Consider the following 16,040-nt stretch of genomic DNA (forward strand, 5'->3'; position numbering starts at 1 on the left):
TTTCTTGTTTTATTTTTTTAATAACTTTGTTCTTTATGGACACATCTCATTGGAGATTAATGAGATTAACGTTCAGTTTCTGTACCAAAACTCTACATGGATCATACCCAAAAGCAAATATCTAAAGACAGAAAGTGGAAGTAAATACTCTTTTTCTAAGAGCCTTTGTATTATGGACCATTTTGTGCCCAGCTGGTCTTTTTTGCTTCACCTCTTATTATACTAGCTTATTGCCCCTGTAGTGGACAGGTACAGAGGGAGTGTGCAAGGTGGCCTTTCTACTCGACATGACAAAATAGGCTATCAAAAACTGTGTTTTAGTAATTCACAGAGAGACAGGCTCTCTGTTTTCCTATTATACTTGGACGGGAGAACCTTTTACCTTGTGAAATGAAATTGTAACTACAGTGGAAAAACCTATCACCCATGCCCAGAGTCTGCTTGTGAAGAAATGCTGGATGGGTGGCAGACCATGCTGAATTTTCTCATCAAGATTGAGAGTCTGCCAGTCTATCTTTAGTTTTGGTTCTCATTCCCTTTTCTGGTCTTCAAATGACCTCTATCTTCTGGGTCATATTACATTACCCAGGAGTTGGTGATTACAATTATGGACTCGTTACTGCCTTGCTGAAATGTTAATTTGGTGAAAGATAGGAATTTATGTAAAATCACGTAGCGGTAGAATTGATGAAATATTTACCAGACCTAGTAACTGGTAACTGTTTCATATTTGACTTCTCACCTGAGGCAGGAGGGTAGGCAAGGAGATAACCACTGGAACATTTTTAGAAATGACTTTTCTTGGTAAAATTTAGACACTCATCCTGTCCTATATAAAACCACCACCATTGTCAAATTCTTTTCCATTTTAAAAGAAGTTCCCAGGTTTAAGGTGACACATCTGTGAGCATGGTATAAGACTAATCAAAGAAAAATATGTTACCTGGCCCATAGACCTGAGAGGACTTGATCAATCTGAATGTCTGTAGCATCGCCAAAATATAAAATTAGATCTTCCAACTCATTGTGACCCAGAAAGGAAGACCACGCTGTTGTTAGCTTACATTTTAGATTTTAGAGGCTTCAGGAAAAAGTGAAGGCAACAGTGAAGGCCTTGGCCATTCTGTGGGAAGACTTGACTAACAATCTTTTTAGAAGACACTTTCATACTGTCTTTTACTTTGATTTGCCTGGCCTTCGACATAGGTGACCTTATTTATTCCTTTTAGCTACTCAGCGAGATGGGCTGGGGAGAGACCATTGCCACCACTGTACAGGCGAGGAAACTGAGCTATAAGGAAATAAAGGGGCTTGGACAGGATTACACAGCTAGTGATAGTTTTGGGATAGTTCAGTTCACTGAACTACTGAAGATAGGAAGCAAAGATGAATACAACATGACTCCTGTCCAGCATGACTCCTATCCTCATGTTTGCTCTGACTCTTCATCTGGTGTTCTTTCATATATACCCCACTTGTCTCTTGAGGCTGTTGTTTAATGAATAGCCATCACGTATGAGTTAATAAGTACTTAGTTCTGCATGGCATTGTTCAAGGAAGGTAATGATAATACTAACTATATGCCTAATTCATATTCTTGTCCTATAGACATCTGACTCTACAGTGGATGGATGGATACATAGATGAATGTCATATATATTAAATAAGCATGTGAATCGATTATAGGATTTTTACAATGTATACTTAAGAACTTTTCAAGAGAATATATTTGAGAGTTTCTTAGATGAGGAGGAGGGGGAGTTTTTAGCATCTTGTTTCTTCTTGAAACTTTTAATAATTTTTGGTGGAAATATGTGACAGATCTTTGTAATTGCAGTAGGGTCATTAGCTAGGATTTACCTGAACCTAGCCCTGTTTAAAGCTGATACGTATTCCCCTGTCCATTAGTATGAAGTGTAGTGGCAAAAGTATTGTTTTTGGAATCAGATGGACCTAACATTCTCCCCTACTATTGCAATGACCTTAGCTAAGTTACTTAACCACTTTGAGCTTTTAGCTTTCTGATCTGTAAAATGGGGATCACATGTATCTTATAATGCCCTTGTGAGAATTTGGTAGCACAGCACTTGGCATACTGATGACTTTTAGACATGGTGGTTATTACAGTGGCAACTGCTGCAGTCTTTACTACTAATTCCTACTAGTCAGGGGTAGCTCTGAGGTTTCTAGGGGTTAGTTTGGTAGCCAGTTTTTGTTTTTTAAAACTAATTCAAACAACTTCTGTGTTTTGCTTTACTGTGTGTCAAATAGGATACGTGGTCTTTTGTGTCAGCTGCTTTCTGGTTACTGGGTTAATGAAGAGTAGACTAGACACATAAAGGAGTTTTGTCCAAAGACCTTTAAGCTCTTTTACATATTAAGTTTTGTAGCACTCCGGTGTTTTGGGTAAATATCACTTTAAAGAGTGAAAGAAGACACAGATAGCTTTTTTTTTTTTAAAGATTGTATTTATTTATTTGAGAGAGAGAGAATGAGAGAGAGCATGAGAGGGAAGAGGGTCAGAGGGAGAAGCGGGCTCCCTGCTCGGCTTCTCGATGTGGGACTTGATCCCGGGACTCCAGGATCATGACCTGAGCCGAAGGCAGTCGCTTAACCAACTGAGCCACCGAGGCGCCCTGAAGACGCAGATAGCTTAATTACTTGTGCGTGTTGGTCAGCTAGTCGGTTATAAATGAATAAAACAAACCTGCCAATAGTTTTTCTTTCAGCAAAAGATGTTCATAAAATACCTGGAACATCAGCTGGCAGTTGCTAGCAAATCCTGTCATTCCTGTTACTATGTCCTGTATCTTTCCTTTATTTTTTTCTTTCCAGTTCTAGTGAAACTGCCCTGATTCTGACCTTGTCTCACTCTGGACTGCTGTGTGTATCTCTTCCTCTAGACCTGGCTTCCCGCCCAGCCCTCACCCTCCAGCTATACCTGCTCCTCCTGCCTCCCATCTGCCCACTCCCGCCCCTGGCACTCAACGCTTGAGTGCAGCCTGTATACAGCTATTAGGTTATTCTTTCAAAATATTATTTTCTTCATAGAGTTCTAGTTGTAATTTTCTCTCTCTCCTCCTCTTTCTTCTGTCCTCCTCTCCCTTCCCAAATCCTCTGTGTTCTCCTCTTCACGTGCCTTTGTACATTCCAGTCTCTTTGCCCTTACTCCCGTGGCTTGGCTTTCTTGCCCCTCTGCCCTCATCCTTTTTAGTTGCCAGTTTTCGTATCAGTCTTCTCTAGCAAATCATTCCTGATTTCCGAGTTCAGTTTGATTGCTCCTTTTTCAGGACGTTTGTATTCCTCATTTGTTACATGTTGGCAATTGCCTGTGGTGTATAATTTTTAAATGTCTCTGATTATTGAACGCTCTCATTTTGCAGATGAGGAAACTGAGGCCCAGAATGAATAATGGATTTGCTTTTGTCACCATCACAGTGCCTTCTTCATCGTAGACATTCAGAAATGCAGGTCGGCAGTGCATGGTGTCCATGTGTGTCCGTGTGTGTGTGTGTGTGTGTGTGTGTGTGTGTGAGAGAGAGAGAGAGAGAGAGAGAGAGAGAGAGAGGGAGGGAGGGAGAGAAAGAGAGAGGGAGTTTCCAAGGTGAGGAAGAGAAGCAGTTTAGTTCTGCCTTCCAGTTTCCAAACATAACTCCTTTTTTCTCTCTTTCATGTTTTCTTTCTTTCATATATATTTTCCTCTTTCTATTTTTGTCTAGTGTTTAATTCTCATTGTTCTTCCTTTTATGTCCATAGTAGCTCAGTATGTGAGAGGAGGGAGCTGGGTGGGGGGGAGGTCTAGCTCAGTCCAGTGTAAAGCCTTCCCTCTACATCTGAAACTGATTTTGTCCTGCCCCGCTCTCTGCCGACCCCTAGCTGAACACCAGCCATCTCATCTCAGAAATCATTACTACCTTTGAAGGTGAACTTTACAGGGTAGTTCAGATTATACTGAGTTCCAAGAATTTAAATTGTGAGATAGGGTTAAGGGTGTTGGCCTGTTTCTCACTGGAAAAGCAGCCTCCTGAGCAATTTATTTGAAATTTTGAAATTTATGAAAATGCAGTGAACCTATGGAATAAGTGACCAGGAAGGCAGCGTAAGGAAAAAGACTGAGTCAGTTAAAAACATTTACTGAACACCCACTGTGAGTAGAACCTTGTTGAAGAGATGTTAATAAAGCCACAATGTATTAAAGGTGAACAGTAATAAAATGACAAGGAAACAGAAGGGAAGCAAAGATTTTAATAAAATGTCAGTAAGGTTTCAGTATATACGTGATACCCTTAACACTTTTCACATGTGTCCATAGCTGTGGTTGATTTGCTTCAGGAATTAACAGATATAGACACCCTCCACGAGAGTGAAGAGGGAGCGGAAGTACTCATCGATGCTCTGGTAAGTTGCACATCCCGCTGGGGTTTTGCGGGTGTGTGTAAGGTGTTAACATCATCGCCATTGTCTCTGTGAGTGGCACCAGGTGGGTGTGAGCTCCGTGGCAAGGCTACACTGAATAAGGAGAGTAAGAAAGTAGAAATGCAACTTGTGGGGTACTTGATACTCTGGAACTGTGTTAAGGAAGGGGTTATAGAGGCCTAGCATTTATTAAATATCTGCTGTAGGCAGGCCCTTTCTCATTTTTTTTACTTTATGTGATCTTCACCATAGCCTCTCAGATGGGTAGTACTGCTGCTATTCTCATTTCCAGCTGTGACACTGAGGCTTAGGAGAGGCAAAACAGCTTGCCTGTGGTCACACAGCTGGGATTTGAACCTGTGTTCTCTTGGACTCCATGTTTCTGTTCTTCTACCCCCATGTGGTGCTGCTGACCCTTGCACAAATGTTTCTCCTCTCCTCTCGGAAGCACCAGTGAGGACAGGTACCATTATCATTTTACAGATAGGGGATTGGAGAATGTTAAAAGCAAGAACAGACCTTCCAGCTCATCCGGCCAGAGTTGCAGCCCCTGCCTGTAGAGCCAGGGCTGGTGGATTTCTCTGCCTTTTTTGTGGAGCCTGGGTAAGGCTTCAGAGTCTTCCAGGCAGCAGCCAGTCATAAGGAGTTTATATGTGAGTTAAACCAGTCTGTGTTCTCATCACCTCCCTTTACACATGAGGAAACCCAGATACAGAGGGGCAGCTCTCCACCAGGTCACTCAGCCCGGCCCTGTGCTGCTGAGATGAGAGCCTACGTGTTCGGATCCCCAGCATACCAGCTTCCCTTTCAACAGTGAGTCCTCCAGGACTAGAAAGGCGCTCCAGCTGGCAAGTGGAGGAGGGAGTCCAGTCCAGCCTCTTACCCTGACACCTGCTGTGGGGCTCTGTCCACCGATCAAGCTGTCTCCCTCCTCTGGGCTCTGTTAATTTTCCTTCCTCTCTGTTGTCTTCTGTGGTCTGGTCTTTTCTTTCTGCTAAGAATGTTAGTAAATACTGGTTTTGATGCAGTTTACAGTTTATCAAAAATGGCTGCAGTCCCTTGTATTAGAAGCACCGGGGTGTTTGTTAGGCTATATTATGGCCCCATCCCAAACCCGCTGAATCAGAATGGTTGGGCCTGGGGCCCCAAAAGATTCTGACACCCCACTGCTACTCCACCCACCCTCTCCTCACTCTTTCTCTCAAGGTCCTTGACACTGGCAGTTTCCCATGTGCCATGCTTGTTGCTGGTGTTTGGTGTGAATAGAGAGGCTGTTGAACCCACTGGATATGAAGGCCTGTCTCCTACAGAGTCTGAGGCTGGAGTCCAGCAGGGCTGTTTGTGACTGAGTTTGATGAAAATTTCTATTGCCATTTTTCTTTCAAGCTCCTTCCTAGAGCAAACTGCCACTTTTGTAGAATTCAGGACCTTTATTTTTCCTTTGAACCAGTGTGCAGAAAGAAAAGGATGATGTTGGGTTGTCCTTTTGTTTTGAGGAGCATCTGAAGGAAGGCTGTGGCACTTGCCCCTGCTCTGTGTCCCCATGGTGTCATTTGTGCAGTCTTACCTTCCAGAGGTTAATTACAGTGGCCCTAAGTGAGCCTTCCTGCCTGGTCCCTGGGCTGATTTTAATTACCATCCGTTGCCTGTGTGAGTAGAGGAGATGAGAGACGAGCAGCTAGCCCGGCTGCTGCCTGTAAAACGTCCCCGGAAACAGCAGTTCCCACAAAAGCCCCCTTTGTGTTTTCTGTGTTGCTAAGCCCACCAACAAAAGCTGGACCATGCAGATTTTATTGTTTGGAAAGAAACAGTTCATCTTCAGTCTGGGGAGCCGTTAGGTAGCTGCTATACAGGGTTTTCTGTTTGTTTAGGGTTTTTTTTTTTATTATCATTTTAAGATTTTGACTCTTACAGCTTTATACTGGTGGGGCTGGTGTGAATCACATTTGAACATCCCTAGACTTCTATATATCGTTTGCTTGTCTGCAGCCAGTCAGCAGCTATCAGTAAATAACAGAGAACAGAACTGGTGGGTGGTCTTTCATTTATTATTATTATTTTTTTTTACCCTTGTGCTGTATTCAGGAAGAAGTTTGATGAGTATTCTCATATTACAAGGGTTGAGTTGTCTTTGTAGTTTTAATTTGGGGCCAATACCAGAGGCCTGGAATTGCATGAGCAGAGGCTAGAGGGCACGGAGCAGAATTTATTGTGGTGTGCAGTTTGCAGTTATTGCCTTGGTCTTTTTCCCAATTGGAAGTCCTGAGCAATAGACCAGCACATTTGTGGGGAGAGAGTACTGTCCTGGTATTCTTGGGGATCTTTGGGGCTTAAAATTTGGTTCACATCCATTGCTGTTACTTACGCAAAAGGTGAATATTTGTGCTTTGTAACAAATTGATTTGGTAGCCTGGAAAATAGAGTCTTTTAGTAAATGCAAGAGTGTATTGCTTTAATGGCACTTCTCTGGCATAAAGAAGTCTTAGGACTTCTTGAGAGTTGTGATTAGATGACAGCCATTTCCTACTTTCTAGTCCCCAAATTTGCCTTGTGCTTGGCAGCCCCATGCCTTTGCTCACATCTGCCTTCAGCTTGGCAGGCTTGCTTCTCCTGGGCTACCTGGAATACTCCCACTCATCCTTTAAAACCTAACTTAAAGCTTATCTCTTCTGAGTTTGTTTTTTTTTTTTTTTTTTAAGGCTCATTCCCCTCCCCTCCCACACACTCCCCAGGCAGAATTTGTGTTCTTTAGCACTTTATATATCCTGGCACTTGTCACATTGGCTTATAGACATCTCTTTATAAGTTTGTCTTTCCTGAGATGTGATTCCCATCAAGAGAGTGGCCATAGTGGTACCTCTTTCATTTACCAACTGTGTGTCCTTGGGAAAGTTACCTAATCTCTGTGTACTCAGTTTCTTCTTCTGTAGAATGGGGATAACAGTAGTGCCTATTGCACAACACTGAAGTGAGGAATAAATGAGATATTTAATAAATCTTTAGGATTGTGTCCAATACAGAGTAAACACCCAATGAATGTTGGCCATTATCTTCATAAAGGTATTATGCCTGGAACATATTAAGTACTAAGTAAATGTCAAGTTAAAATGACATTTATTATCTGCCATCAGCGAGAGGTTGAGTTCAACAAACATTTTTTTTTTCATTTTGACAGATGTTCAAAAAACATTTTGAATGAATACTCAAAAAAAATTTTTGAAGGGAATGGACCTAAATAAGGCATGGGAGGATAGACGTTTAGCTTAAAAAAAAAAAAAGGGTGAAATGAGTAATGATGATAATGCAAGGCAGAATATTAAGAACAGTTCTGAGAGATGTAAGCTTCTGTGGAAGTGGGGAGGAGGAGCAATCACTTGTGAGGGGTAAGAATCAGGAAGGACTGCGGAGCTGCAGGTACTTCCTGTGGCCTCAAAGGGAAGCTGTAACAGGACGATGTATGCAGGTGTCCCAGCGGAGGAGGTGGGAATGTGGCCGGGCCATGACAGCGGCCATAGTGGTAATAGGATCCACCATTTGGTATGAAGTTTCACAAAGGTGGCTTTGATGTGGAGACTCGGGGGACTGCCCTCCATACCCATTCTTGCACTCAATTAACCCTACTTAAACGTTCAACTTCGAAGTTCTCTCGTGGTTTGGTTTGCGCTGTTTGGCAATACATTTGTGCTGCTCAGGTGAGGCTGGGGTTGGCAGGTTTTCTGTTGCTCTAAAGGTATTATGTAAATTTCTAGATCCTGTCACTTTTATCCCTTTCTCATTTCTTTTAATGTCTTCACCTTCATTTGTATTTGTTCCCAAGCAAAATTCATTTGTTCGTTCATTCACTGAGTGTTTATTGAGTGCTTTGTGTGTTCTAGACTCTAGGAATGGCTTATATAGCAGTGAGCAAGACTGACAGAGTCTGCTTTTGTGGAGCTCAAATTCTAGTGTGGGGGAAAAGCAGCAAACAAACCAGAAAGCAGATAGTGGTTCTCTTGTTACATAAAGAGTTAAAGTAGAGTGACGTGATGTACAGTGACTGGGAAGTCACGTTAGATTAGATAGAGAAGGCCTGAGTTTGGCGTGCAGGAAGAAACCAGCCATTCAGAAGGATAAGTGCAGAGGACCTGAGGCAGGAATGAGCTTGGCAGATTCGAGGAACAGAAGAACTGCTGGAGCACAGCGGTGGGGAGGGGAGAGAGCGCAGTCAGGGCCAGATTGCTCAGGGCTTTGTAGGCCGGGGTAGGAAGCTGGGGTGGAATTGCCGGTGTGAAGGGGAGTAACCGGAGTATCTTGGGCAAGGGAGTGTAACATAGTCTGACCGAACGTTTTAGGAAGACCATTCTTGGCAGCTGTGTGGATAATGAATTGGAGGAGCAAGAGGAGAAGCTAAAATATTACTAGATAGGTGGCAATAGGCATAAGTTTTGCATTTTGACCATATTACCATTTGTATCCTTAAAACTTACTGCTTGATCAAGATTCAGTGGATGTGGGAGGTTTTTTCTTAGTTTTTTAAATACGAAATTTTCAGAGCTCATAGCAGGTAGAAAATTTTACTCCACACTCTTAAGAAAGGTTATTGGCAGACTGTACAAGATAGAAAAAGAATCCTTCAAACCTTCTCATCTGTCCTTTTTTTTTTTTTTTTTTTAAATTTCCTCCTTTTCTCTTATATCCATCTTCCCTGGTCAAGTGGAAAATGATATCTGAACATGCCCTTGAACTTCATCTTAGTAGGACCTGCTGGAATATTGTTTAGGAAACCTGCTAACAAGGAGAAGTATCTGGTAACTTACCAGAAAACGTCAGGCTTAAGACAGTCATGATTTCTAATGCCAGGGTTGCTCTGGCTGACAGTTTGGTCCCTGACCAGGATTTGGTTTTGGTTTCAGGTTTAGTCACAGGTCCAAAAAAATGGCATGAAGGTGGTAGACCCAAGGGGCTAGAGGGAGTAAGACAGAATGCTAATTTGTGCTTCTTACTAGGTGATATCCAGAGCTTTGCATAGTATAAATCTTTTTCCAAGGGTTTTCTGAGCTAAATGTATTTTGACTGCTTTGGCCCTCCTACAGCCAGATAAAATGGCATTTAACCTAGCTAAACATAAAGTTTTATACTTTGCAAGCTTGAAAAGGCTGTCTGTTAGAAGTTAGATTTCTGTGGCAAGAAAAAAGATTTTCCTCCAGCCAGATACCCATTCAGTTCTGGGATTTGAATGCGTTGGATACTGCCACTGTACCCCCACCATTTTCCAGACAGCAGAGATGGGAAACATAACTAAGAATCAAGGAAAGGGGGAAAAATAATGCAGATAAAGCAGCATATAAGCAACTGAAATGGGTGAAGCAGTTTGCAGAACCGACAAGCAGTGTGATACCCAGTGGATTTGCAGTGTCTGCTGCTTTAGGATTCAGGGAGATTATAAGTCAATCAGGGTGATTTAGGGAAAAACAAACTGTGACATGGTTCATATTTTCCCCCCAGATGTTTTTCTGTTTCCTCTCATATACTCAAATTGTCCAATTAATTAAGGAAAACATTGCAGTGGATTTCTTTGGTGAAGCTTTTGCTGGCTGCGAGATTTGAGAGTGAGAGTGTATCTCTCCTTGGGATAAGAGGGGAAAACAGCTTATTCTCGTATTTACAGGCACCCTCAATTCCGGCATCAGTATCCCCTCAAATCTGCAGCTAGTGTCCTACATTGTTCTTCACACCATAAAGGGCAGAGCCTAGAAAATTCTACCTCATTTATGATACAGGTTTGCAAATTAGTCAATAATTTCAGCTTTTTCCCCTTGCCAGATACTTCCTTTAAGTGTCACTGAGAAAAAGTAAAGAGGCCTTATTTTAAGATCTGTCTCTCTTGCCATTGTTCCATCCTCCGACTCAGTTTGAATTGTATCGTTGGGTGTCTTACACACAAGTGTTCAGGTAGTGTCAGTCAAATGAGATGTTTCCTTCTCTCTCTTTTCCCCTCCCCAAAGTGACAGGGTATGATTGGAAAAAATAGATGCTTAGAGTCAGTCACTTCTGCCACAACCTTTGTGACTTTGGCCAGGCTAGTTAACCTCTCTGGACCTTTGTTTGCTCACTGTAAAAGCTATGAGGATTGCATGAGAGTAAACAGAACAGTTTATATAAAAGACCTGATTGCAGTACACAAAGTAAGTGTTTTGTTGGTTTATTTGAATTTAGCGCAGTGACTGTCATGTACCATAGCATTGCACTACCCTTGGAAGCATATGCCAGGATGAACAAGGGTTTGGTGACTGCCTTCAAAGGACTGGAGTTTTTCTTGGTCTGTGGGAGATATGAATAGTGAATGATCAGATGTCAGAAGGGGTCGAAAGCTAGACTCAAACTCTCTACTTAGTTTTTGATCTAGACCCAAGGTAAGGCATGCCACATAATTTTATTTAATCTTGATAACTTACTTCCATTTCCTAAGTGAGGCAGTCAGAGAGGATATACCACAGACACACAGCAGGTTTTATCTTCCTCTACAGGTTACTGAAGGGCTACTGATGAGAAAGTTATTACCAGATGGATAATCACTTCTTGATTATGCAGTGTTTCCTTAGTTACCTTCCTGGGTTTGCATCAGGGTTACCCAAAGGGCAGTCTCCCTAAGAGGACAGATTGTATGCAGAGAGAAGCATGAAGTAGTATAAGTGTTATTTCACCAAAGAAGGAAGCTTGGTTTTTGCCTTTCCTGCCACTGCCCAGTAGCCATTTGGTCTTGGCTAAGCTGTTAATCTCTGAATATCAGCTCTGTGACATGGCTACTGAGAGTTTCCTATAAGGTTGTATGAATCAAATTAGAGAAATTTAATTGCTATTCTGTGCGTTAAATGTAATACAAATGTCAGGCATTTTATTATGTTAATACTCTTCTCAAGAAGGAATTAGAAATTCATCAGAAGTAATAGTTTCATAAAAGCTTAGCATAGAACGTTAGGAATGTTTTGAGTATAAGCCTAAATTTTGAGGTCAGTGTCAAGTATGGCAAATAAACTTCCCAACTAAACATCTCTTGGTGCTGTGGTCTAGAAACACTCTTTTGACTTGAGCAAACTATTGACCTGATTTAAGATGGTGCTTTTGCAAGGTGTTTGTTTCAATTACATAGGGAAGTAGAAAGAGCACTGAACCTGATTTCAGCAGACCTAGGTTTAAGTGCTAGCGCTGGTGCTCACTAACTTTGTAACCTTGAATTTTACTTTGTCTCCTTAAGCTTAGATTTACTCATCTTAAGTTAGGGATAATGAAACCTGCCCTTTCTTTGCCTTGGGGTCACTTCAAGACTCAAAAGAGGTAATGGGATGGGAGAGCACACTGTAAACCATGGGTGGTCAATTAGTTCTTTTGTTCATGGAGGTGAGAAGAAAGAATGGGAATGGGATCATTTTGGGACTGTTTGGTGACATGTATCCCTCTCTCCTTTTGCTTCCCTGTTGCTGAAGGTGGATGGGCAGGTGGTGGCCCTGCTTGTGCAGAATCTGGAGCGCCTGGATGAGTCCGTGAAGGAAGAGGCAGATGGTGTCCACAACACTCTAGGTGAGGGGCAGGGCGACCAGTGATCAGAGACCTTCGTGTTTGTTTTGGGCTTGGTGGTCATTTCTTTCTTCCTTCATAATAGAGTCAACAGCAGCGGTGTTTTCTTTCCTTCTATTCCCAGACTGCCTCTCCAGAAATGAAGACCCTTGTGTAAATTTCATATAACTGCAGCTTTGGTTTGGCTTGCAAGTAATAAGAGCAGAAATCCACTAAGTAGGGTAACTTCCTGGACAAAAACTGGCTCCTTTTAGCAGAACTTTGCCTTCAAATGTTAGGGTCATGTCTGTGCAGAGTGAATTTTTTTTTTTTTTTTTTTTTAGCTTTAGAAAGTGTATAGTTTACAATTTTTAATCCCCCTATATTGGTTTTTCTTCCTACTTTCCTTCAGTGGGACTACAAACTTTGGAACAGTGGAGTACCTTTATGAGATAGTTTATTTGAAAAAGAGTTAAGTGTTTCTTTATCTTCTTATGTGTAGTTTGCCATGTAAACTTAGTTGAAATATTGCTGTTAACTTGGATGCACTTTCATCATATGTTAATTTCAGTGGGTGTCTTTGCAGTATTTCCCTTCCTCCTCCTTGAATCTCCCAGGTCTTTCTCCTGGCAAATTTGTCAAACCATTAGCCTATTTAAAATTGTGCTTTTGGGTAGTCCTCCTTTATCACTGGTCATTGTCTTGTAAAAAAACCAAAGGTGACATATCTTAAGCAGAGCTTGAGAAACGAATGAGGCCCAGCTGAAGCAGAGATTTTGATGAGATTAGATTTTTCTCTCAGCTCTTTTTGTCTCCCAGAGATTTCTCTTATAGTTTTATACTCTCTTCTGTGAGCATTTTCATAAAGAAGAGGGAAGGCATAGCACTGAGGGAGTAAGAGAAGAGAGAACACAACAATCTGTAACTTGGGGGTTGGCTTTAGTCTAGAGCTAGAATTTGGCATTACCATCTGTTAGCCTAATGCTGGATTTTGCTGAATAGAAAGCTTATCAGAAGTCTTAACTGACTGTTAATAAAAAGGGCTTGGTATAATGAAAAAAGCACCAGTCTGGCCATCTGTAGAGATCTGTCCAGTTTCAGCACGGTCACCTACCAGCAGGTCAGGAGGTTCATCCCTCTCTCATTTATTGAGCACCTGCTGTTTTGTGAGGCACTGTGCTAGGCACTGGGTAGATTAAAGATGAATTGGGCATGGTCTTAACTCCCTAAGAAGCAGACTGATGGGAAAGTCTTGAACAGAAAGGAAAGGTAATACAGGGAGACAAATGGTATAATAGGAGTCAGTGGAGAGCAGTGTGGAAGTGAGGAAGGGTCTCCAGAGATAGCTGATTGGGGCTGAATATGAAGACAGGTGCGTTTTGACAGAGAAATGTGAGAAGGACCCTTGGGTGGGAGAGAGTCACGGTTGTAAAGCTGTGAGTGGGCGTGGGCTTGGCGAAAGTGTAGAGATGTCCTGTCGCAGTGGGAGGTAGCAGTAGCAGGAGACGGTACCAGAGGCATGAGTTTGCCCAGATGGTGGAAGACCTTGTAAACCGAGGCCAGATGATTGGATTTGGCTCTAGTGAGCGACGGGAAGCCATCTAAAGTGTAAGCAGAGGAATAAGATAAGGGCATTGGAGATTAAAATGAATGAGTTGATTTTCCTAGGAAGTGTGAGAAAGTAACTTAGGGTATTGTGGTGATCCTCACCTCTCAGGGGTTTCGTTGCTACTCTGCTAACATGGCTTTGTATTCCACTCCCTGAGGGGGCTGCCCACTGAGTCTTTAACTTGCCACTGGCTGACACCGGCAGAGGAGTGAGGATGAGCATAAGAGGCATGGTGATTTCTTTATCCCTTTCTCCTTCAAAACTCAGATCTGATGTGTTCTGGGCATTGGGCTTAGAGAACGTGGACCTATCTCTATCTCCTTTATAATAGTCACATATCCTGGGATATGGAGCCGAAGGGGCCCTGAAGGAAATGAAAGCATTGGGTGTGTTAGAATGGAACTATATAGGGGATTTTTAAAAAAATGTCCCCCTTTTTAGTATCATGGTTATGTAATAACTTTTTTTCCTTTGGCCTCCTCTAAGTTTTAATTTTTCTATTTAGCAGCAATTTGGCCCTTGTAGGAGATAGCAGGACCAATTATATTTGCTTCCGAGTACCTGACAGTTACCTCTGCCAGCATGGCCTTTCCCCTCTCTGCACATTATTTTGTTCAATTAAGAAGATCATGCTTTCTTCCCTTGCAATATCCAGAGAAAGAGAATTGAAAGTGAATGAATCAGGAAGGGAAGAGACTCTGAATTCACCATCCCTGATTTTTTTTTCCTAGGCTTCCTGCCTAGTCCCCTGTCTCTTCAGTTACAGGTCTCTGGGACTCCCATGCAGTGAGGACTAAGAAGGCCTTCCTGGGCAGATATCCACCTTTCTCTGTGTTCTGCTCTAGTGTTGTTCCCTATTAGCACAGAACATCTATCACATTCCTTTTGTGAATTTCATCATTTTCAGTTATGAGTTTTACTTGCAACATTACTTGAATTAAAAACAAACCATAGCATCTGCCTGGTTAATCTAATAATGACAACACAGCATCTGGCTAAGAGGAATACAGGAAGTGGGAAGAGGAATATGGTGTCTGTCATGGGAAGGGAAGCAAGCTTGTTGCAGATGGAAACAAAATTGCCCTCCCAAATGACTGCTGTCTGTCTCCCTTTAGCTATTGTGGAAAACATGGCAGAGTTCCGGCCTGAGATGTGTACCGAGGCTGCCCAGCAGGGTCTTCTGCAGTGGCTGTTGAAGAGGCTGAAGGTCAGTTTGGCTTTGTGGGACTGCAGCTCACACTGCTCTTTGCTCTGGGCCTGGCTGAAGCTGGCTCACAGGCACAGATGTTTGTCCCTTTTGCTATGGGATCTAGTTTGGGAATCTTTACTGAAAGACCTCTTGCATCTTTCTTTGCTTTTCCCTTGTTTGTTTTAAAAGAAGAGGCTTTGAAAGTAGCCTCTAATACCTCTGAAAATATTAAAAACATTTTGTAAATACAAATAAACTCATGTGGTACAGAAGGTATAAAACTGAAAGTAAAAGCTCCCCTCAGCAGATTCTTTCTAGTTCTGCTTGCCAGAGGCAGCCACTGTTAACAATATTTTACCTATCCTTCCAGAAGTTTTCTGTGTATCTAGGAGTGTGTGTGTTTTTCACAAACAGAATTATACAATATTTTATTTTGCAAGTTGGTTTTTTCACTGAACTAATAGCTGCCTAGTATTCTGTTTTATGTATATACCAAAATTAACCATTCCCTTTTTTATAACACTTATTCACTGCTGTGTAATAAGTTTCCACTGTTATAAGCAGTCCTGCAGTATATTCTCATATACACACTTTTTTTTTTTTTTTTAGGATTTTATTTATTTATTTGACAGAGAGAGAGAGGGAACACAAGCAGGGGGAGTGGGAGAAGGAGAAGCAGGCTTCCCGCTGAGCAGGGAGCCCGATGCGGAGCTCGATCCCAGGACCCTGGGATCATGACCTGAGCCAAAGGCAGACGCTTAACGACTGAGCCACCCAGGCGCCCCTCTTGCACACTTCTGTTAGTTTATGTCTAGGATAAATTCCTAGAAGTAGAACTGATAGAGATCGAAGGATACACACATTAACAATTTTTGGTGGGTATTGCAAAGTTGTTCTGCATAAAGGCTGCCCCACTGATTTGAGAGTATCTGTTTCCCCTAGCAACACTGGGTACTATCAGACTTAAAGTTTTGTTAATCTGCTAAATGAAAACCGGTATTTTATTTTATTTTCGAATTTTAAAATCGGAAAGAATATTGGTTTCTACTTGTTTGTTAGCTATTTGTATTCATTTCTTTTAACTTACTATTTATATCCTTTGTTCATATTTATATTTCTGTTGGATTGTTTATTCTCTTTTCTTGTTAGTATAGCCCTTTTGACTATCTTTTTAACAATTAGTGCTGTTCTATAGAGTAAATGAGGAACAAGAGAGGCAAGAGCTTCTCTTAAGAGTAGTGTTAACCAAAGGTGTGATGGGAGGCAGTTTGGGACTGCTTATATGCTATTGAA

At 41.9% G+C, this 16,040-nt stretch overlaps 1 protein-coding gene across 1 annotated transcript in view; it reads left to right on the forward strand.

The window, feature by feature from the left end:
• Positions 1–16,040, forward strand: part of CTNNBL1 (catenin beta like 1) — a 161,247-nt gene that overhangs the window by 51,594 nt on the left and 93,613 nt on the right. The window contains exons 5-7 of the mRNA XM_028118615.2: positions 4,301–4,398; positions 11,880–11,973; positions 14,674–14,765. Coding sequence (XP_027974416.1) covers positions 4,301–4,398; positions 11,880–11,973; positions 14,674–14,765 — 284 coding nt within the window. The remainder of the gene's footprint in view (positions 1–4,300; positions 4,399–11,879; positions 11,974–14,673; positions 14,766–16,040) is intronic.

Source organism: Eumetopias jubatus, unplaced genomic scaffold (assembly GCF_037043125.1).
Source record: "Eumetopias jubatus isolate StellerSeaLion01/CBP00866 unplaced genomic scaffold, mEumJub1_p1.0 scaffold_9, whole genome shotgun sequence".
NCBI lineage: Eukaryota > Metazoa > Chordata > Mammalia > Carnivora > Otariidae > Eumetopias > Eumetopias jubatus.